The sequence below is a fragment of the Sarcophilus harrisii genome, chromosome 5 (assembly GCF_902635505.1).
Source record: "Sarcophilus harrisii chromosome 5, mSarHar1.11, whole genome shotgun sequence".
Taxonomy (NCBI): domain Eukaryota; kingdom Metazoa; phylum Chordata; class Mammalia; order Dasyuromorphia; family Dasyuridae; genus Sarcophilus; species Sarcophilus harrisii.
In genome coordinates, this window is record NC_045430.1 from 26,782,987 (window position 1) to 26,808,089 (window position 25,103).

The 25,103-nt window shown below is 36.8% G+C and overlaps 1 protein-coding gene across 14 annotated transcripts in view; it reads left to right on the forward strand.

Moving 5' to 3' along the window:
* Positions 1 to 25,103, forward strand: part of ANKS1B (ankyrin repeat and sterile alpha motif domain containing 1B) — a 1,348,113-nt gene that overhangs the window by 1,286,808 nt on the left and 36,202 nt on the right. For all 14 annotated transcript variants that reach the window (XM_031941007.1, XM_031941002.1, XM_031941004.1 and 11 more), the window contains 3 exons: positions 3,093 to 3,104; positions 5,041 to 5,127; positions 19,909 to 20,046. In XM_031941007.1, the coding sequence (XP_031796867.1) occupies positions 3,093 to 3,104; positions 5,041 to 5,127; positions 19,909 to 20,046 (237 nt within the window). The remainder of the gene's footprint in view (positions 1 to 3,092; positions 3,105 to 5,040; positions 5,128 to 19,908; positions 20,047 to 25,103) is intronic.

Consider the following 25,103-nt stretch of genomic DNA (forward strand, 5'->3'; position numbering starts at 1 on the left):
TGAATGAGGATGCTGGCTTTGGGAGTCACTGAGAGGCTGGGAAGGTAGGAAGGATGAGATCTGACAACTAAACAGGTAAGAAATCAAGGGTGATACTGAAGTTGCAAATCTGAGAGACTAAAAGGATGGAGGTGTCCTTGATAGTACGAGAAGTTCAGAAGAAGATGAATTTGAGAAGGGGAGCAAAAACTGCTTTCCCCCTATTGAGTTTAAAATGTTTATGGAATATTTCATCTGAGATGTCCAAGAGACAGTTGGTGATATGGGGCTCGTGCTTAGCAGAGATTAAGGCTGTATATATAGATCTGGCAGTCATCAGCATAGAGATGATAATTAAACCCATGGGAACTGATGAAATCACAAAGTGAGAGTGTGTAGAGGAAGAAAAGAGAAGAAGCCCCAGGACAAGATTAGTTGAAGGAAGTTGCCGTGTTTAGTCTGAATTCAGGAGGGACAGAATAACTGTTTTCAAGTACCTGAAGGGCTGGCTCATGGCAGAAGAATTATATTCATTCTGTTTGGCCACTGAGTACAGCAGCAATGTAGGCAAGTTAAAAAGAGGCAGAACTTCCTAACAATTAGAGCTGAACAAAAATAGACAGGAGCTATGGGGCTACCCTGTCCTAGAAGTTTCCAATTAGATTCTGAATGGTCATTTGTTGGTTAAGTGATAGCCAAGATTCTTTCTTTTTCCCAAAAATGAGTTCAACTAACTGACCTCTGAGGAACTATAAAATTCTGTTTTTCTCTAACATTCAGCCCTATGAAAGATGGTAAACATTGTAGTTTGCAATAGGACCAATGTAGTTTTCTTAAACTTCTATGAAAAAATGGATAAGAAATTGGCATTGTGATGCTATTCCTTTCATTATATGTTGCTTCATGCTCCCACTGCAAGAGAAGGTTTATACAAGCTCCTACAAAAAGAAAGGATGGACTAGAAGATCACCTTGTGAAATTCCACCTAATTTCTATAATCTCTTATGTTTTTCCCCTTTGAGAGACAAAAATTTGCCACAGACTGGATAAAATGTGTGCTGCATGGGTCATTGTCTGCCAAAATGTTAATTCCAAATAAATTAGCATGTCCTAGCATTATTGTGATTGTTATTATTACTATTATTACTTCTGGTGGTAATGTTAATTCAGCTTGTGCTGTTTCTACTTTGGTTGGGGAAGAGCAGGAAGGGTGAGAAGCATTGGAAAGGATGGCAAAAGTAATGCATTAAGGGAAAAAACTTTGCCATTCTAAGTGATGATCCTCTAATGATCTAGTAGGCTACTGATTTTGTTTTCTCTTTTTAACAGAGATGTATGTGGCAGATGGAAATGTAGATAGCAGAGATTTCAGAAAGAAGAATTTAAGATGCAGATCTAGAGTCAGGATGGATCACAGCATTATAGATTTGGAACTGAAAGAGGTCAATGCCATTTTGATCAACCCCCCTCAATTAATAAATAAGGAAAGTGAAAATTGCCTAGGAAAGTTGTGACTTATCCAAGATCTTACAAGTGCTAAGTATCGAAGGCAGAATCTAAAGCCTGATCCTCTGAAGTGAAAGCTAGGTCTCTTTCCATGACCTCAGGATTTAAGATCATAGATTTAGAGCTGGGAGAAATCACAGAATTATGGAACTTACAGGCCATCTGGTCCAATTCCTTCCTTCTACAGGTGAAGAAATTGAAATTGGAAAGGTAAAATAATTTTTCCCCAATCACATAATTAAGTAGGAGAGCCATGATTCAAACCTAGGTCCTTTTCCACCATACCAAGCTGCCTTCTGCGTTCTGGTCCTCCCTTTGATTTATATTCATTCTTCTAGTAATTTTCCAGTGTCTCGGGAGACTCTTTATGATTATGAGTTATAGAGCAACTTTGGACAAGCCACTTAATTTCTCTGTACCTCAGTTTCTTCATCTGTAAAAATGAATGGGCTAGATTAGATAACTTCTGAAATCCCCCACAATTGTAAATAGTAATATAGAATAAAAAAATAGAAAATAGTAAATAGTAAAAAGTGAATTTCTAATTTTCATGGGTAAAGGGAGTTTCCACACTCAGAGTTTCCAAATAAATGAAATCACAATTCCATGTCCCCACAAAAAATGGAGGTAGCAACTATCACAAAAGAAAAATGACAAATGGAATCATTGCAAATGCCATTTCAAAGCAGAAAGAAAACGGCTACTTTTTATCAATCCAGTGTAGATTATCTAATAAACTCTAAATAGAACAATGGAAGCTTAACATTTGAGTAATTAGTTTTCTTTATGTGGAAGGCTATACATGTTTGCTAAAGGACAAAAACGAATGGCTGACTAAAAGACATTATGTCTGAAGAATGAGAAAAAAATTGTCTAAATCATAGTGAAATGGCTTAGGTGAAAGATTCAATTGCATAATCATTATTGAATTGAGCAGGTTTGGATTCAAGCTGTGTCTGAAAGGACCTTCTTCAATTCCTCATCCCATTTTAGAGTTTTTAGAAATAAGCTTGGGCAATGGCAGCAGACAGCCAGGAAGAAAGGCTAGGTATTTTTCCCTCATGAAATTTCACATGAAAAGGAGCCAAAAAGTTGGCCTACATAAGGTAGTGAGCTGGGTGCTAGGAGCTCAGAACAGAAGGCTCCAGCATGTCAGTAGTGGGACAGCCGTGCAAATGGAGTAAAGATGAGTAAACAGAGAGGAGACAAGAAACCAGGTTGGTAAAAATCCACAGCAGTTTTTAAAATGAGAGGGCTTTGGACCAGATCTTGGAACATATCAATAGGTTTTCCCATTTTGCAACATTATTTAGGGATCTCGGTCCAGAATTCTTAGGAATCTTAAAGATAAATAAGTAGACAGACTGACAGAGGGATAATTTTTAAGTGCTTCCCATGTATGTACACTATTCTAAGGTCCCTAGTCTAAGCCTCTTGTTTATCAAATCAAGAAACTGAGGCCCAAGAGGTTAAGTGACTTGCCTAAAATAGTGACTATCTTAAGCAAATTGATTCAGCTTTTAGTGAACTGCTAAGAATTTTTCTCTTACCTTTTCATGTGTTTTCTTCCTTGTTTTCCTACCTGTTTTACTTGGAAAATCCATCAGGCCAACTGTCAGGTAGGTCAACTTTGATGTTTAATGTAATATTATAGAGGGAGAGGGTGTTGATGGGGAAAATTATGTTTAAAAAGATAATTTGGGAACAATAATAAATAATGCATCTGGAACAAAGCTTCTTAAACGCTATATGGAGTCATCTAACTAAATATGAAGATCAAATTATGGTTTTTTTTAATCAGTAAATGCTTGGCTTGTATACCTGTTTTATATATCTATATAATCAGGGTTGCATAAAAATTTCCTGGGTGAAAAGTGATCACAAGTGGAAAAAATTTTAGAAGCCCTGATCCAGAGGAATATAAATGCATGTTCACATATTTATATACAGATTCATATATATATATATATATATATACACACACATATGTATATGTAGAGAGAAAAATCATAGACACACACAACACTGAAGCCAAAAAGCAAAAGTACTTGATCAATTTTATGCAGAGCTAAAAAACTGATTACCAAGGCTAAGCACAAAGGTGCTATGGTTTCAAGTACATTGATTTAAGGAAGGGGAAAAAGGACATTGCTCATAAGAATTTAATCTAAGAAAATGAACAGGTCTAAATGATAAAGGAATTCAAGCAAGGGCTTATGCATTTTCATTTTTACTTGTTACTGATTACAAGACTTTCTCATTGATCCAAGGGATTATGGGATGGCTGGTAGACCCACTAAGATTCTGTTGAAAATGCTTATTTTGGGAGGGGGAAAGATTGGCCCAGTTCAAGAAAAATTCAGAAAGTCATTGTTTTAGAGTAATGGAGAATGAGTATTCCCGGATTATCGTGGGTAAAGAATTCATCCTTAAGTGGCCAGTCTACTTCTGATGAACCTCATTTGATCACATTTAATCAGGCTGGACCTCAGCAAATAGACATAGTTCAATGTTAGGAATTTACATAAGGTAAATGAGTTACCAGAGGAAATAAAATAACTAATTCTAGTGGGAATCTCAATTTTCCTCTCTCAGAACTAGGCAAATCTAACTATAAAATAAACAAAAAAGAAGTTAAGGAGATGGGAAGAATTTTAGAAAAGTTAGATATGATAAATCTCTGAAGAAAATTGAATAAGAATAGAAAGAAGTATACCTTTATCTCAGTTGTATCTCAGTTGGCCAAGTAGCACCTTGGCCATTTATTATGCCATAAAAACCTTACAACCAAATGCAGAAAAGCAAAGATAGCAAATGCATCCTTTTAATGAATTTATACAAAACTTTTCTAACTGGCAGAACTTTATACAGATTCCTCAAGGTTTGATCTATTAACTTAAATAAGAAACCACTATATGTGTTGCATGAAGAACATAGGGCTAAAGGATATTATGTACTCATTATATTCTTTTTAAAGCCTGAATTTCCCTTTATGAGGTGTTCTTAATCTTGAATTTGGAGGGATTTTTTTATATTTTGATCACTAGATAATTAGTTTCCTTCATAATTCTATGTATTTAATTTAAAAACAGTATATGAAAAGAATGGCTGTAGGAGATCCAGGTTAAGAACTCCTGCCCTAGGGTGAACCATAGGTGGTTTCAGTAATCATAGGAGCAGAAACTCTATGAATGCAGAGAAGAACAGAATTCCCTTATTTCCTTTAGTGCCAGAAAAGAAAATTATTTCCATGGATTGGCAATAGAAGCTTTTTTTAAGCTTTTAAAGTGCAAGACATAGTGCATAGTCAGAACCCAAGAAAAGAGAGACAAACATGTAAATTAGAGGGTATTTTGTAGGGGGATACATATGTGTATGAGAGAGAGAGAGAGAGAGAGAGAGAGAGAGAGAGAGAGAGAGAGAGAGAGGGGAGAGAGAAAGAGAGAGTAATGTAATACAAGTTTAGTTCATTTCTATCTTTCAAAAGGAAAAATTATGTGCTTCAGTTGCCATGCAATATGTCCTGTTCTCACAGCTTTCTAATTTTATTTTCAGAAATCTACAGAGCAGATGAAGAAAGTCCCAACAATTATTCTTTCAGTCTCTTATAAAGGAGTCAAATTTATCGATGCGACAAATAAGGTATGTGATGCTGGTGCAGCAGTAAATTAAGAACAGTGCCTGACGCCACTTTATAAGTCAGTAGACACAAGGCTAAGGGCAGATTTCCAGTGCAACACATAACTATCATGGCCATAGTGAATCAAGGACACCCGAGTTCAATTCCTACCCCGATGCTTCCTAGCTGGGTGATTATAGGCCAATCACCTAATGGGGGGCATCCCAAAATCTTAGTGCTATTTTATATTTGAATCGATTAGATAGAATAAATAAAAGATTAAATTTGAATAAAATTTTGGGGACATCCAGGTTATACAAAGTTCTTTACTTCCTACATCCTTTTGTAGTCCCTGTCACCTACCAGTTCTTCATCACTCCTCCAACCCCTTAAAAAAAATTATCCAATTTATTTTTATATATTCTTTATGTCCTAGATCTTACACTATAGTGCAATAGAAGGATGTTCTAGTGAAATTCAAATCCCATTTCTATCACTTCCTAGCTGTATGGCCTTAGCCAAGTCACTTAATCAGTTTTTTCATTTGTAAAGGGATTAAACTAGATGGCTTCTGAAATCCCTTCTGGATCTAACATTATAACCCTTTAATATACTATGCCATTGATGGGGTTATAATCTGAAGAGGACAGAGAGAATTCCCATACCAGGAGTTCCCCATGCTAATGATATCAAAGATTACTTCTGAATTATAAGCAAAGATCTGGGAGGATCGGGAGAAATCAAATAGCCCAGTCTTTTTATAGATGAGAAAAGGGACCTACAAAGGTAAACTATCCAAATTTTAAACCTTTTTCATAATCCTTTGTTTTCTACCACAGCCCATGAATCCTTCTCTCTAACTAGACATTCACTTTATTTTGGGTTTTTGTTAAATAGTTTTGTCTTACAAAGATTCCCCTTCTTTCCTTCCTTTGCTTCTTAAAAAGGATCATAAGACTATAAGAATCCAAATTTAGAACTAAAAGAGGTCTTGGAGACTCTTGAGTCTGAGGTCCTCATTTGTAAAATGATGTGATCTTTCCTGAGGCATCCATCTTTCCCCCAGCTATTAGTATTTCTCTTCCACAAAAATGTGTTTATTGATTACTCTGCATTTTTGGTATCTATTCATATATATATTTGAATATTACTGCAAATATTTTGTCTCTTCTATAGTTACAGGATGTTTTCTCCCAAGTGAATGTAAGTTTCTTAAGGGCAGGACCTGTTTTAGTTTTATCTTTGTATCCCCAGTGCCTCATATATGATAGCCACTTAAAGAATGATTAATCATGAGCTCCATCATCACATATTATCTTTTATACCATACTGGATTAAACACCAATGCTAACCCACTTGACCAATACTTCTGAGAAGAAAAAGGCACAATTTTTAAACCTTCTTTGTCAGAGAGAATGTCACTAAATAAAGAGCTTTATACATGCAACTATATAGCCATTCATTTATATATACTTTTTTTTTTTTTGGATGATAGTTTCAACATAGAAGCAGATCCACTGAATGGACACTAACAGTAAAATTTTCCATAGTTCACAATGATGTCACTTTGAAGATTTACAAAACCTTTTTTCCCAAATAAAGCCATTCATTTCAACCTCACAGGAACCCTATAAAGCACAGTAGACTCCAGATATTCTTATCTCCATTTTACAGATAAGATTAAGTGAAATCTCATAATCTTTCTGAGCCTTATTCCCCAACTGTAAAATGGGGATAAGAATATCTGAAAGGGAAAGGTTTTAGGTGCCTGTGGATCCTCATGTAAGAGTTAGGGGCAAGTCTTTCTGACTCAGCATTTGATTGATCAGATTTTAAATAAAATTCAAGATTCAAGTAGAAATTAAGCAGATAGAGAAGTACTTGTGAAGTCAGAAAGAGCTGGATTGTGGACTATGGCACTAGGCAAGTCACTGAAGCTCTCAGGGCTCTTAGTAACAGAGAAGGTGCCAGTCTGCATTGGTAAGGGTCTCATCTATAAAATCCCTATGCTAGAAAAACCACAGGGTAAGTCCCTATCCCCCATTCTACTTAATTTTGCAGGCTAGAAGATGGGCAAAAGAACTTCAATACTCATCCTACTGAAAACCAGTCAAGAAAGGCTCAGAAAATTAATAATAGCTTAATGGGGCTGCACACCATCAAAAATTTTGGGTATATAGGGAAGCTATATTCTGTATAGCATGTACCAGGGCTCCTTCCCTTTCATTGATAGCAAGAGGATATGACTCATGCACAAAGCTCCTGAGCCAGCACTGCCCTGCATCTCAGATGGCATCATCTTGGAGCCTCTCCTGGCAAAGCGAGATGCTTTTACCTATAATGGTACAGGCAAAATTTCACTTGCTTAAAGCTAAGCATAGTTTTATTGGCTGATTATACCATCAAGTTCAAATTATACAAATCCAGAACTTGATGATTCCAATGCATTCCCTTCTCTAAAGCAGTTAAAGATCTTGGATCGTGCAGCCAAGAATGGGGAATGCCGGTATGTTTTTGATTTTGGAATTATACCAGTTTATAATTATATAATGAGCAGGCAGTGTGGTGTACTGGATAGAGACCAGGGAGTCAGGAAGACCCAAATTCAAGTCATGCTTCTGACACATATTGTTTGAGTGATCCCATATGGATCACCTCTGAGAGCCCCAGGTAAATTAATGCCATTAGTCCATCTGAGTTCTAAAACTGCAGAGGAATAGTAAGAACAATAATAAAACCATGAAATACAGGTGACTTATACTTTGGCATTGGTGAACGGAGTTTCCACACCAGGAGTTCCAGATGTAATCTGACCAGGACAGAATAAAATGGTACTCTCTCCCCTTCATCATTCCAGTTATGATACCCTTCTTTTTTTGTTTCTTTTTTATTAAAGCTTTTTATTTACAAAGCATATGCATGGGTAATTTTTCAACACTGACCCTTGCAAAATTTTGTGTTCTAAATTTTCTCCCCCTTCTCCCCACTCCCTCCCCTAGATAGCAGGTAATCTAATACATGTTAAATATGTTCAAATATATGTTAAATTCAATATATGTATACATATTTGTACAGTTATCTTGCTGCACAAAAAAAAATCAGATAATGATACCCTTCTTAAGGTAGCTTAAAATTAAGCTAACTTCTTTGGGTTCCATGCCACAATAGGTTCATATTGAGTTTATAGCTTACAAAAATTCTAGTCACACATCTTTCTCTGCCTCCATCCTTACCTATATAGTTTATTTTTTTAACCCAAATATAGGATTATATGGATATAGCTATATATAGCTATATCCTTATTAAATTTTATCTTATTAAAGTCAGCCCATAATTCTATCACCTCAGACTCCCTCTGGATTCTCTCTCTTATTTGTCAGCTAGCTATTCCCAGTAGTTTTGTATCATCTGAGAATTTGATAAGAGTATCATATATGTCTTTTTCTAAGTCGCTGATAAAAATGCTAAAAGGTTCAGGACTAAGGACAGATCCTAGATGCACTCCATAAGAGACCTTCCTCCTGGTAGACAGGCCATCAACAGTGAAGACTCTAGATTTGGTTCTTCTAGCAATTAGGCACTCACATAGCTACAATCCATCTCTCTTTTGTAGGAGATTATTTTTCAGAAACATTGCTGAAATACTGGAATTCTATGACTATAGTATATTCCCCTGATTGATCAGGTCAAGTCAAAAAAAAAAAAGCACCTACTATGTGCCAAGCATTATGCTTATACTGCGAGCTTCTGGAGACTAAGAATTGGGTTTTGCCTTTCTTTGAATTCCCAGGATTTAGTACAGTGCTAAATAAATGCTAGCTGGTTGGCTAACTAATAACTGCTATAACCATGTTTTTAAAAAGGTAAAGAAATACAGTTGGCCTAATATAACCAGTTTTTGCTGGACTTTAGTGATCATCACTTCCTTCCTAAGTGTTCACAAGCCATTCAATTAATGACACATCCCAGATGTAGAGCTAGAAGGGGCCTTGAAAATCATTTTTCCAACTCTCATTTTACAGATCAAAAAACTGAGGCACAGGGAAGTGAAGTTAATTTAGACTTCTAGATTTAGAGCTAGAAGAGACCTCAGAGTGCAACCCTCTTGTTTTTACAAATGAGGAAACTGAGACCTACAGAAATTAAGTGGACTTTTCAGTTATATGGTAAATATCAGATGCAGAATCTGGACCCTGTGTGCTCTCACTACTATATTTCTTTTTTTTTTTTATTTAATAGCCTTTTATTTACAGGATATATACATGGGTAACTTTACAGCATTAACAATTGCCAAACCTCTTGTTCCAATTTTTCACCTCTTACCCCCCACCCTCCCTAGATGGCAGGATGACCAGTAGATGTTAAATATATTAAAATATAAATTAGATACACAGTAAGTATACATGACAAAACGTTATTTTGCTGTACAAAAGAATCACACTCTGAAATATTGTACAATTAGCTTGTGAAGGAAATCAAAAATGCAGGTGGGCATAAATATAGGGATTAGGAATTCAATGTAATGGTTTTAGTCATCTCCCAGAGTTCTTTTTCTGGGCATAGCTGGTTCAGTTCATTACTGCTCCATTGGAAATGATTTGGTTGATCTCGTTGCTGAGGATGGCCCGGTCCATCAGAACTGGTCATCATATAGTATTGTTGTTGAAGTATATAATGATCTCCTGGTCCTGCTCATTTCACTCAGCATCAGTTCGTGTAAGTCTCTCCAGGCCTTTCTGAAATCATCCTGTTGGTCATTTCTTACAGAACAGTAATATTCCATAATATTCATATACCACAATTTATTCAGCCATTCTCCAACTGATGGACATCCATTCAGTTTCAGTTTTTAGCCACTACAAAAGGGCTGCCACAAACATTCGTGCACATACAGGTCCCTTTCCCTTCTTTATAATCTCTTTGGGATATAATCCCAGTAGTAACACTGCTGGATCAAAGGGTATGCACAGTTTGATAACTTTTGAGCATAGTTCCAAACTACTCTCCAAAATGGTTGGATTCGTTCACAACTCCACCAACAATGCATCAATGTCCCAGTTTTCCTGCATCCCTCCAACAATCATCATTATTTTTCCTGTCATCTTAGCCAATCTGACAGGTGTGTAGTGGTATCTTAGAGTTGTCTTAATTTGCATTTCTCTGATTAATAATGATTTGGAGCATCTTTTCATATGACTAGAAATAGTTTCAATTTCTTCATCTGAGAATTGTCTGTTCATATCCTTTGACCATTTTTCAATTGGAGAATGGCTTGATTTTTTTATAAATTAGAGTTAATTCTCTATATATTTTGGAAATGAGGCCTTTATCAGAACCTTTGACCGTAAAAATATTTTCCCAGTTTATTGCTTCCCTTCTAATCTTGTCTGCATTAATTTTGTTTGTACAAAAACTTTTCAGTTTGGTATAATAGAAATTTTCCTCACTACTATATTTCACATATCTCCAGTCCCATCAGCACCCAATTAGTATGTGTTAGGGGCAATTCTTGAACCCAGGTTTTCCTGACTCAAAAACTAGCCCCATTTTGACATTCTCAGTAAGTTAATGCCATTAGTCCACCTGAGTTCTAGAACTGCAAAGGAAGAATAACAATAACAATAACCAATCAATTTATCCTGGACAAGTCACTCAGTCTCTCTTACTCTCTTAATCTCCCAGGATTGTCATGAGGATCAGATGAGATAACATAAGCAAAGTAATTATTTGTAAGCCTTAAGGCACCATATAAATGCTAACTTTATTATTATCATATCATAAATTATTATATCATATTATTTATGCTTATTATTTGAAAACTAAGGCCCTGAGAAGTTCTGGTTTTTCTATACTTATACAGTCAGTATCTGAGGTGGGATCTGAACCCAAGTCTTATGACTTCCAAGTTTAATTGTTTTTCTACTGCACCAGGCCATCTTCTTCCTTCAGGATTATCTCAGTCCTATCCATAAATGAAAAACTTAAGACCATGTGCCAGTCTTTAACAAGAAATCTCTCTATAAATCAGAAGAGCCAGAGAGTCTGTGTGTGAATCCAGGCTTTTTGTCTTCTGGGCAATTTGTCTTCTGGGCAACTTTGGTCAAATCACGGAACTTTTCTGATGATTGCATTATTCATGAATAAAATGTGCAAAATCAAGTGTAAGGGATTCAGGATTATCCAGTCTTTGAGATTCATTCTGCATCTAGATCCTGTCATCCTAATCCTTTGCAGAAAAGTGAAAGGTGTTGCTGAACTCTGCTGCCTGGAAAGCATAAATGTCCAATAATGTGCTGATAAGTCAAGGAGTGATCACCATAATCATAGCTAAATTTATGGGGACTTGCAAAGTACTTTGCATATATTATCTCATTTTATCCTCACCTTGGGATGTAGGTATTATTAAAATCCCTATTTTGTAGATTAAAAAATTGAGGCTGAGAAAAGCGGACTTGTCTGGGATCACAAAGCTAGTGAGCATCTGTGGTGAATTTGAACTTAGTTTTTCCTGGATTCAAGTCCAGTGTTCTACTTTCTGTGCTACCTACCTGATTCCATGTAGAAGCTAAATCAAAAAGAGCGCCATATCCTAAATTCTCCACAGAGTATTCCATCATTGTATAATACAAAGAAAAGTTTAAAGAGAGAGAAATAGGCATTAGGGTATGGTGAGAAAGAACTCTGTGCTTGCTTTCCTCAGATCAGTGTAACTTAAACAATTCACTCTCAGCTATTCTCTATACCAGGGGTCCTCAAACTTTTTAAATAGGGGGCCAGTTCACTGTCCCTCAGACTGTTGGAGGGCTGGACTATATAGTAAAAACAAAAACTTTGTTTTGTGGGCCTTTAAATAAAGAAACTTCATAGCCCTCGGTGAGGGGGATAATCGTCCTCAACTGTCGCATCTGGCCCCATGGGACGTAGTTTGAGGACCCCTGCATACCATCTCTCTTGAAAAGCAATATTGCCAACAGTATCCTTTCCATTCTTACTCTGCCTTTAAGTGCATTGCCTCAATATAATGAGGAACACACTGGATTTATACTCAGAGGATCTCTGTTCAAATTCTGCCCCTGCTGTGATTTTTAACAAGTCTCTTCATTTCCCCTCCCATCAGATTCCTCATCTGTAAAGATGGCTTCTGAAGTTCCTTACAGCTTTAAATCTATAATCTTGTAATTATAATTAGCTTTACCTTTGTTGACCACTTACTTCATCATTTCCAGTTCTTTGCTTCTACCAAAAGTATTGCTATGAATATTTTGGTGCATATAGGTCCTTTCTATCTTTGACTTCCTTGGTTCTATGGCTAGCAGTAAAATATCTTGAACAAAGGATCGGAGCATTTCATTTCAGCCCAATTCCAAATTGCTTTCCAGAGTAGTTGGACCATTCATCATCTATAGTGTATCAATTCTATCTCTATGGCTGTCTTCCCACAACCTCTCTAACATCGATTATTCCCATCTTTTGTCATCTTTGCCAATTTTCCGGATGTGAAATGATTTGAATTTCTTTCATTTTTAGCAAACTGAAGCAAATTTCCACATGGTGGGTAATAATTATTGTGAGAACTATTTGTTGACTATTTTTTCAGTTAACAGCTTTTCTTCCTAGCTTAGTTGCATTGATTTTGTTGGTATAAAAGATTTTCAATTTCATTTGATCATTTTCCTCGTTTAAAAAAAAAAAACAAATTTGCACTCAATTATCTCTGCAGTCCTTCTAGCTCTGATGTTCTATTATTCTGTAATTCAATGAGCTTTTATTAGGTAGTTCTGCATGAAGAGTATGCCTGGTCTATTTGAACCAGTTTCCTTATCTGTAATATGGAGATGATAATCATTGTATAATCTCCCTTAGAGAATTGTGAAGCTCAAATGGCATGATGCACAGAATCTATGACTTACTTTATGAAAGTAAATTATTATCATGACTATAGAAGCTAAAAAGTTAGATGTTTTCCTTATCTAAAGTCAACCATTGTATCAGAAATATTTAATAGTGAATGAACAACAATACAGTGAAACCAGTATAATGTCTTCAATGCATTCATACTGCCTGCATTAAAATGGATGCCTCACTATTCAATTCAACTCATTGAGCACTTATTAAACACCCATTATATGTGCCAGGTATAATATAAGGTACTTGAACCCTGTATGAAGATAAAGATTCCAAATGGCAGAGATGAAAAAGGATTCAATTCCCAGTGCAGGAGGTAGAGAGAGGCTGGACCTCAGATTTCATTACTGATTGGAAACTCCCAGATGACAAAATTTCCCCTTTACAATTCAAATCAACCTTTGCTTTGCAATTTATCATCTCAAGGAGCCAAGTTAGTGTTGTCAGAGTTAACCACACATACATATCAACTTAGAAATCCATAAATTAGCATTATCTACATTCTGTTGTGTTTTTTGTTGTTGTTGAATATTTCCCAATGAAGTTTTAATCTGGTTCTGACCACATTCAGGAAAGTTGCTAGATCCTTGTTTGATAACCTCTAGACTAAGAGAAGTGACTTATATGCCTAGGGTCACATAGTCATTATCAGTGGAAGAATTTGAACCCAGATCTTCCTCACCTTAAAGCTAGCTCTTTATCTTTTAGGGCTTGGTGCTTTTCTGGACTCAATGTATAAGGAGTATCTGTGGTAACTAAACTCCAGTCCCAACACATAACTAAGCTGTGTAACAGTAGACATGTTACTTTACTCCTGCTGAGTCTCGGTTTTCTCATCTTTAAAATATTCAAAATAATAATAAAATATAAACTATAAATAAATTGTCCTTGCACTCCCTAATTCCTGAAGTTGGATTGAGGAAAACACTTTGCCTTTAAAAAGATATAGAAATAGGAATTATATTTGTTATATATTTTATCATGGGAGGCAGCATGGCAGAGAGAATAGAGACATGATCTCAGAGTCAGGAAAACTCCCTATGACACTCATTTAACCTAGACAATTCTCTAAGATTGAGTTGCAGAAAAGGCCTATGCAGGGTTACAGAGCTAGATTCCTTATGCCCTTTAAATCTCACCTCCAATTCCCCTCAAAAAAAAGTAAAAGCCTTGTTTCAGGTCTAGCACAGTGCCTGATACATGGTATGATATTTCATAGCTGTTTATTAGTTGATTATTCAAAATTCTAATTATTACTTTAAGTCATGGAGATTCTGTTATAGAAGTGTTAACTTAGTTTGACCCTCCTATATGAAATACAAGACTTATGAAATCCAAGCCTATGTGTGGAATATGAGAACAGCTTCATTTATTAATGTCCATTAAACTTGTAATCAAGACAGAGCTTAAATGTGGGCATTTTTTCCTGGTAGCACATTGATGTCTTTCAGAATTCTTTCACATCCAAGTATTTGGACCCGAGTTCAAATTTGACTTCGGACACTTACTAGCTGTGTTGTCCCTGGGCAAGTCACTTAACCCTATTTGGCTCAGTTTTCTCATCTGTCAAATGATCTAGAGAAAAGAAATAGAAAGCCATTCCAGGGTCATTTCCAAGAAAACCTTCCTTTGATGCTTATTCCCTGGATGATCTTGGAAAAAAAATTTAACATCTGTGAGTTTCAATTTCCTAATGAATGAGGAGTTTAGACTTCATGGCCTCCAAGATCTATAATCTAGTGGTCAGTCCTTATGGATTTATGGATAAAACTGAGGCTCAGAAAGCTCACATGATTCATCTGAGGACGCTTAGCTAATTAGTTAATTGTAGACTTTCAAGACTAGAACTTTTACTTCTTAATTCCCAAGCTACTGTTCTTTCCACTGCCTCATTTAATTTCTTTGTTCCCAACAAGGAAGCTGTTTTTTTAATGTATAAAAATTAATTAGTGATTTTTCTAATTTCCCTTTTTCTCCTATGAATACTGGCTTAGATGGTGAGAGACAGGGAGAAGTTTGTTTTCTCAAATAAGTTTTTTTTCTGTTTTTTTCAAATAAATGATTTGCATCTGAGTTCATTGGGTGTGGGTGGGGTAGGAACAAATACTTAGGAAACAAATTATGAGATTTGAAATTCATTACCCAACAACTTGGGAGGAAAAAATGGAATCAGTCATCATGAAGTGAGCAGAGAGAAGCTGCAAATTATCTTAAATTAAAAATTGAGCTCAGAAAAGATTTCACACAAAAAATAGTTTAAATCCAATAAGCTTCAGCAAGGCTCATGACCCAGAGGTAGGAAGAGCATCAGACATCTGCAGACTGCCATAACTGAGTTCCCACAGTGCCCTCACCTCAATCTTCAGATTTAGCAGATCCCTCAAGAGAGAGCAGAAGGTACGGACCGAGTACTTGGCTGGAAATTGGAAGATTTGTGTTTTATGCCAAATTCCTGCTTGGAGTCAGAAGGAAAAGGCCCTGAACCCACCGGGGCCGCAGTTTCTCCATCTGGGTAAATTAAGAAGACAATAAAAATTTTCCCCCCAGATGTCTTGCTCAAATCAGCCCAAGACTAACAAGATAATTTGGAATGTTTGTGAAGTGGGAGAGGTAGGATGCCCAAAAAAAGCCATCCTTTTGTTTTATGCAAATTTATCGCCTTCTAAGAACTTGGGACCCAAATTAAGAGCAAATTAAGAGTTGTATACTGTGTGTGCCAGTTTTCAGGGCCTGCTCCCTAGGGAGTCTCCAGTTGGGCTTTTGAACATGGTTCTGGCTCCTGGCCAGCCCTCACTGTTTGCCGTTACGGTTCCCCGGGTGGCAATCTGTGTGGGAAGGACCTCAATCTCTGCCTCAGAGAAAACCAAACAGAGTTGAGAGGAAAGAGATGCCTTATTTTGCAGAAAGAGAAAGAAATGGGAATCATGGCTCCCTCTTCTTTACTGTAACCTGATCTTATGCAGAACAGCTGTATTCATTAACTAGATTGGATAATTCTGTCGTAAACTCCCCAGTCAGAAAGCAAATAGCTTTTTAAAAATAATTTTTCTTTATTTTATTTTTCAAAAGCCATGGGGGGGGGGGGGGTTAAGTGACTTGCCCAGGATCACACAGCTATTACATGGCTGAGGTCAAATTTGAACTCGAGTTTTTTAAACTTCATCCCTAAAGTTTGACAGATTCATTCCAGGATGAAAGACACCTTAATTTATTAATTTTGATGAAGTTAAACTTATCTATTGTATCATCTAGCTGACCCAAGCAAACAGCTTTTTGTGAAGAACACAGAAAGTGAAGGGATTTGTGCATGGATATGTGACTGGTGGGATTTTTTTAATATAAAGACTATTTCTACTAGACACACTTATTCCTTTAAAAATTAATACAAAGAGTTAACAGAGAAAATCAATTTGACCGTGTCATTCACATCTAACTATTCCCAACCCTTCTCTTCCTCCTCAGCAATCAAAAACAAATGCCATCTCCTCCACTTATTTCCCTCCTAAGGGAAGACATTTAAAAACTCTATAGATAAAGAATAAAGGAACTCAGTTCATTGAAAATCATGGGGACAATTTTTCCTACAATTTAATTGCTCCCCAGTGTTCTGGCTTGTCTTATGGGTCCCCAGTTAATGTTCTAGAGAGTGCAAATGAAATACCAGTCTGGTTAAAACAATACACAAAAGAAAATATCTATGAATGTAATGAAATAATAGTACTCTTGGGAAAAGACAAATATGAAGAATTCAGAGTAGCAGGCAAACACATGTCAACTAATATAGCAAGAAAGAAGGACCAGGAAGGCAGTCTAGAAAACGACTACAGCAAAGAATAACCAAGAAAAAGGGAAAAAGCAATGAAATTGAATCTTATATAATTATATTAACCAAGTTTGGCCCCAGGGAAGAATGGAGAAAATGTAACTCTTCCCCTTCTTCAATACAGAGATGAGGAGACTTGGGTAAATATCATTGGGGTTAGATGAAGGGTGCTGAATTTTTTAAAAAATAATCTATTTTACAAGAAGATAGTTTGTGGGGCAGGGAAAGTTGCAGATAGATTCATAAAGTTGTCTTAAGAACAAAAGGCATCTCTGAGCAAATTACTTTAATCTACCAGTGCTCTGGACATGGGCAGCTAGATAAAGCAGTGGATAGAATGCCAGACCGAGAGTCCAGAAGACTCATTTTCCTGCATTCAAATTTTGTCTCATACTTATTAGCTATGTGACTCTGGGCATGTCACTACTCTGTTTGCCTCAGTTTCCTCAAATGTAAAATGAGGTGGAGATGGAAATGGTAAAACACTCTAGTATCTTTGTCAAGAATACCCCAAATGGGGCTATGAAGAGTCAGATGCGATTGAAAATAATTGAACAACAAGCTCTAGATATCTTTCTAAGACTACAAGTTGCAAGAAAAGATACTGACTTGTACTAGTAAAACAAGTTTCCTCACCCAAAAGTATCCTGTACCAATGAAATCATAAGGCCAGTCCTCTCTCCATAGTCCTTTTCCCTGTCACTAAAAATAAGAAAAAAAAATTTTTTAAGTACTTGTCTATGATAACATTTAGATTTAAAATTATTTAGAATTAAATTACTTTACAAAAATTAAAATTACTTAAAAGGCCTTGTCCCTTTCGAGCCTGCATGACAACTTTGGGAAGTAGATGTTGTTATTGCTCTCATTTTACAGAGGATAAAACTGAGGCACAAAATGGTCCAATCATTTGCCCATAGTCACATAGCTAAAGAAGCATCTGAGACAAGATTGGGACCTAGGTCTTCCTGACTGTGTCCAGGGCCCTAACCATTGTGCATGCTGTCTCTATATGGCTAACGTGACTCTGTCCTAGGAAGGTGAAATCAATACAAGAGGTACCAGTTTGCCATAGTGACAGCAGTATCCAATGGGAAGGAGAAAGAGGATAAACTTAGAGACTTTGCTTTTAGCAAACACTTTGTTTAAATATATATATATAAATAAAATATTCATTTACAAATGCATTTTAGAACCTCACAAGATACTTTTCTGTCCAGTTTATCTATCATCAAGGAGAGATAGGAACAATAGAATGGGTTTGTGACCTTCTGTGGTACTTCTGAGATTTTTGGAAGAGACCATTATCTAGTTGTAGGACTCCAGCTTTCATCCGAGTTCATTTTGACTGGCATCATCCCTAGAGCTTGCCAGCTTCATTCCAGGATGAAAGACACCAGATTTATTATTTTTAATGTAGTTAATTCTTTGATTGTTCCCCCACCAATGCAGCTGTGCCGCGTGCAGAACATGAAGTGTTTATTGGTACTGTTGGCAGTGGACAGTTGTTTTTAAAGTATTTTTAGGTACCAAGAGGCAGGCTCCCTCCCTCATGGAAAGCTGCCTAAGATTTATTTCAGATTGTGCAATTAGAAAGTAATCTGGTTACAGAAGGAACTTTTTCAAGAGATAAGGGTTAAGAATGCAAAGAGACTATTCTAAGATAGCAGAGATGGATTTTATGTGAACCTGTGGGCTTTTAGATTTCATCTCCAAGGCACCATGACAAAAAGAAGCATTTCTAGCTAGGGCCTAGGAATGTTTGCTGCAGAGATAATGTGCTACGCATGCTCCAGGCTCTGGAGAACTGCTATCTCCAGGAGTTCAAAATCAAAGTAAAATATGGAATTCAAGATATTTCAGTGCCAGGTTCTGAAGATAAAGACCAAAAAACAAAACAAAACCCCAATGTCTACCTCAAAAAGCTTTCATTCCAATTTTTCCATTTCATTCCTGTCATCCTTTTTCTTGCTGAAATAATATAGATCATATTCAAGAATTTTCGATGACTCCCCATTGCCTCTATCATAAAAATTACAAACTCTTCATCATGGATCATAACTGTAGTGAACCCTAAATAATCTAAATCTTTCCAGATTTATTGCCATAATGATACTCTACTCTCCAATCAAATTGTTCTACTTGCTTTTCCTCTGAACTTATATTCTATCTCTAGGCCTTTGCAGAGTCTGTTTCTCATGCTGTCCCTCCCCACTGCCACCCCTCAAAATGTCTATCTTCTTTTGAGATATATTATCACCCATGGAAAATCTTTCTTTATCCCTTATTACTCTCCCCTTTGTTCTGAAAGAGAAGAGGTGAGGATGAGAAGAGAGAAAAGGGGGAGAGAGAGGTAGGTAGGTAGATAGATGAGATAGATATACATATGCATTTGTATTATATATTTGCATAATAAGTATACAAGAGTAGGTAACTATTTGCCAGGCATTATGCTAATGAATTATATACCATATACATCCCTACACTCAGTTATACACATACATATATATTCATATAAATATGATTTCATTATAATAGCTAGAATTTATAGAATACCTATTATTTGCCAGATAATTGTGCTAATGAATTTATACATATATAGGTATGTCTATAAACAAATGCACACTTACATATATGTAATAAAATTATATTAATAGCTAGAATTTATATAGTACCTATAATGTGGCAAGTATATATACTATATATAGATGAATATATATAATGAATATGTATCATATGCATATAATGAATATATATTATGTGCATGAGATCAATATTTGTAAGATACTTTTGCAAACCTTAAAATTCTATAAAATGCTATTATGATAATTATCTGTTTTATATCTTCCCAATAAAAAGTAAACTCATTCAGGGCAGGAACTGTTTTTCATTTTGTCTTTATATCTCTGTTCCTAAGACTGTGATTTGCATATACTAGTTATTTAATAAATTCTTGGATTGGTTTGGATGTGTTGAAATAATTTCAGCACATAAAGCTACTACAAATGCCTGTGTTGTTCATTTTTCTTGTGACTAAAAAAAAAGTGGAAAATATGGTCTTTTTTTCTTCTTCCAGAACATTATCGCTGAGCACGAAATCCGGAACATCTCCTGTGCTGCTCAGGATCCTGAGGATCTCTCCACATTTGCGTATATCACGAAAGACTTGAAATCAAATCACCATTACTGCCACGTGTTCACAGCCTTTGATGTGGTAAGTCCTGGAATTTTGTTTCTATTAAAAGTCCCTTTGAGTAACAGAACTGCTTTGCCCAGTATTACACCCAGATTGACTGTAGGTTGGGGCTTAGGTAGGATTCAGAAACTTTCCTCCGCAAATTAGTGTAAATTTCTTTCAGGCATATATACCACACACACACACACACACACACACACACACACACACACCCCAGATTCATGAGCTTCAGAAGCCTAATTTTTATTTGTTTGTTTTGTTGTTTGTTTTTATTGCCTCAGATTTTTGGTTTATTATTGCCCTGGTATCCAAGGACAGCCCCCTTTCCCCTGGTACCAAGGACAGCCCCTTTCTCCTGGTACCAAGGACAGCTCCTTCCTTTTTAACTCTTTCCCTCCCCCCCCCCCAAGTCTCTTCCATAGTTCAGCTGGAAATTCATATTATTTTCATTGCCTCCTAAATTGTTTTGAGTTGTCTAATACCAATAAAACCAAAAACTAGCAACAACAAGAAGAAAAAAAGAAGTTGGCTCCACAAGAAGTATCCTTGACCCATATATAATCATTCTGTAAGGGATTCTATAGAACTCAGAATGAAATCTATTGAAGGATCCAAGGCTAATAGATCTCAGGTGTTATTAGTCCAACCCCTTCATTTTACAAAGAGAAAATTGAGGCAAATAGAAGTTAGATGGTTTGCCTAAATTCACACAGTTCAAACAGAGGTGGGATATAAACTCAGATACCAAGCTTCCAAGTTCAACCTTCTTTCCCACTGTACCATGGAAGATAAAGGGTGGAGGAAATTTTTTCTGAGTGAAGGAGTGAGCCATCCAGCTTTGGTGACACAGAAATTAAAGAACTGGACCCGAGTCAGGAGACTTGAGCTCAAATGTGATCTCAGACACTTACTAGGTGTGTGATCCCAGCACTTAGTGGCACTTATCTCCCATGGAATTATGAGGATTAAATGAGGTGATATTTGTAAGGCATTTTAAGAACATTGTATAAATGCTCTATCATTAAGGATCCTAAGCTGTTGTATTTTCTAAGACAGGATACACAATTTATATGTCCTCAGCCATCTCTTTTCCTCTTTTTATCTTTTTAAGTCCTTGTACAATGCTTCTTTAGCTTGAGTAATGAGGAATATTAAATTCCTTAATTTATTAAGTGCTTGTGAAATTTTTAAATAGACTTAAATAGGGTGAAAAGTTGCTTCTCTTTTCCATTTGGGGCACAAGGATGGTATCAAGACCTTCTCCTACCTCCCTACTTATCAGAGATTGTGGACAAGCTCCTGCCTTAAAATGTAAATACCTGAGTATTAGAGAAGGGGAAGGGAGGGAGCAAGGTATTGAGTGAGGGGTTAAGACATGTTATCTTACACACACTCCCCCTCAAACTGTTTCTGTTTTAAGGTTTATTTAGTTGATTTAGTTTGATTGTTGCTTATTGTTTAGTAATTTTTCATCATGTCAAACTGGACCCCTTTTGAGATTTTCTTGACAAAAATACTTCAGTGGTTTGCAATTTTCTTTTCCAGCTCATTTTACAGATGAGAAAACTGAGTCAAACCAGGTAAAATGACTTGTTGAGGGCCACACTTCCAGAAAATGTCTAAGGCCAGATTTGAATTCAGGTTTTCATGACTCTGGGCCCAGCATTCTATCCACTGTACCACTTACCTGCATTTATATAACTTATGTTTTCCACAACCCTGGAAAAGCAAGTCACTTTAACCTCTCTGTGACCTGGGCAGCCCTCCAAATTGCAAAGCCATTTATAAAAAAATTTTCCTTATTGCTTCCCTAAAGAAATCAGATTTTTTTAGTGTAATCCTGGAACAAGTCACCTAATCTCTCTCTGCCCCAGACACTTTACTCATCTCCTAAACCACAGAGAGGTGATAGGTCTTATAGGTTGAGGGACTCCCTACACCAGGAATTCCTTCAGGAGAGTTTTGCCCTATTAATGCATTAATTAAAGTTGCTCCATTCAATCCACAAAAGGATAAATTCTCTCCTCCTCCCTCCCTCCCTCCTGTTCACAACCCCATTAAACCTGGCAAATTAAGCAATTAGTCAGATCTTGCCATTCCCTGAAATGCAGTTGTTTAATTTGCAATGAGAATTTAGTCTCTCTCCCCCTCTCCAGATGTGTGTGTGTGAAACAGAGAGAGAGAGAGAGAGAGAGAGAGAGAGAGAGAGAGAATATGTTTCAAGATTACCTCTCTTCTGACATCTCAGCTGGAAATTTGGCCTTTTTCTTTCACCCCCTTTCAAGAAAAGCCAGACTGGTTCTCAGGAACCAGCTCCAGATGGTCAAAAGTTGGCCCATTGCCTTGCCCCAGAGCAGAGCCTCAGCTCCCTGCTGTGATGTTAACAAGAAAAAAGCATTTTATCCAAAAACCTTGCACATCCCTCAGATGGTGACCTCACTGTAATTACACTAAGATCTCTGTTAAGAGACACACTGACATCGAGTCTATTTTAACTTCCTGACCAAACATAGTAATACCTATACTAAAGTCAGAAATTTCAACTTCAAAAAACAATCCTTTACATAGTTGTTTGAGTACTTTTTTTTTCCTCACAGTGAATCTAAAGGGACAGCAAATTAGAACACTCAGATCTCCTCATGCCATTTAACTGGCTTGGAGTAACCTTGGAATCTGCAAACCTGAGTTCAAATTCTACTCTTGATTCTCATTCTGTATGATGCAGATTGTGACATCAGTGCCTAGGAAGATGGTGACTTGCATTGATAGAGAGGAATTCTCCATATCAGATCTATGAAATCACAACTGTTACAGCTTTTTCCCTTTGGGACTCTTCTCATAATTTAAAAATATATAAAATAAAATACTTAAGATGGCAAAGGAAAACGATTATAATTGAAAAAGTTATCAAAATGTTGTTCATCCTTCATTCTCAGAGAACCTATGACATCTCAAGAGGGATGTCTTGATTTGTTCATGACTTGGATTTAAGTGAGAAAGAGTCATCAGCATCAGTCTCCCTGCCAAAGTCATCAAAATACATAGCAAAACAAAAGTCAAGATATTGACAATGACCCCAATTATCAAATTATTCTTTATAACTTACAAAACTCCCTGAAATCTATCCATCAGAGAGGTCTCTGGGCCCCAGGTTAAGAATCCTTTATGTAACAAATGGAATACTGGCCTTAGAGTTAGGAAGATGTAGATTAAAGTTGTGCCTTTCACAGTGGCTTTGTGAACAAATCACACAGGATCACACAGCTGGGAAAATATTATGTGTCTGAGGCCAGATTTGAACTCAGGTCCTCCTGACTTCAGGGCTTGTGCTCTATCCACTGAGCCACCGAGCTGCCCCTGTGCTTCCTGAATTTTAACACTTATCCATATGAACTATATAAAAATGGTAAATTTGTCAGAATGTTCTAGAAACTCCAAAACTTTAGCTTTCCCCTTTTCTCCCCCACTGTCTTCCCCCCTGCTGAAATCCACCATTTAAATAATCCTTGGGGGAACCATACTCTGCCTCATGCCCAAAATACCTGCAAAGGTGACCAGCTTGGACCTGGGGCCTTTGAGCCATCTTTAAAGATGAGTTAGCCTTTGTTTACCCTCCCCTTAATAAATTTAAACCACCATTTTTCCTCTTTGACCAGAGACCTTCTATCTTTATGTAGGGCAGCTATATATTCAGTCCAAGTTTTAAAGCCTTTTTAAATAAACATCTGTAGAAGTCTCTCACATGGCTCCTGATGGGGAATCGTGAAGAAATTCACAGCATAATGGCCCGACCACATCCCTAAATCAGCGAGGGCTTATTTTAAAAGAAAATGTAGTTCATTAGAGAGGCTGTTCACTGCCTGGCAGAGCCCATGGACATTTTGTAGGTCATTCTTCCAATATCTCTCGTTACCAACAAGGTCAATTGGCAGGTACATCATGGGCATAAATGAATATACCACCCCTAATCATAATAACTGGACTGGAGGTAACACGCTGCAGGTTGCCATGTGCTCTATCTACATGATTTCCTTATTTCTATAAAACAATGGCTAGAGATTGCACCTAGGACTTCATCAATACAAGGAAGTCCCAGGTGGGAAAATTCCCACTGCCAATCAAAGTCAGCACTTTTTTTTCAACTTACAATCTTAAAGTGCCACCTGGAAGAACAAAAAGGGAAGTGATATTAAGTTCCTGCTGTGTGCCAGGAACTGCACTAAGTATCTTACAATTATCACATCTGATCCTCACAACAACCCTGAGAGATGGGTGCTAATATTGTACCCATTTTACAGTTAAGGAAACTAAGGTGGACAAGTGTTAGGGACTTGTCCAGGGTCACATAACCAGAGGTAGGCATTTGAACCCGTCTTCCTGACTATTATGTCATATATGTAAATGCATATATTTAAAGTGGCACAGTCATGTGTATCTATATCTCTTTATTAACGTTAGATAATATAGCAGTTTAGCCATATAATCAGCACTTGAAGTGAGTGCTTAAATAAAAGGACAAAGAATAAAATAAATCCTATTTACAGGAAGCTTATATTCTAATGAAAGAGGAAGGCATAGAGAGGGAAGAGAGGGATAGAGACACATGGGGGGAAGAGGGAGAGAGACAGACAGACAGACAGACAGAGACAGAGAGACAGGGAGGAAGGAAGAGACAGATAGAGAGACAGAGAAGAAGGTAAATCCAGCCTCAGACACTTACTAGCTACATGACCTAGGCAAGTGACTTAATCCTAAGATAGTATCCTTATCTGTAAAATGAGTTAAGCAAGGAAAGAGCAAACCATTTCAGTATCTTTGCCTAGAAAATCCCAAACAGGATCACAAAGAGTAAGATCTGACTGAAAAGACTGAACAACAAAAGATACAAGGTAGTTTGGCATTTGACCTCAGTCTTGAAGGGAGGAGCTCTCTGAGGTAGAGAGAAGAGGGAATGCCTGGCAAACAATCCAGTACAACTGCATGAAGGGGAGGAGCAGATAGAAAAGGCCAGTCCTGCTTCTAACATGGAACAAATCTATAGCCCTGGCTGGGCTATCACCAGCACCTAGCTCAGC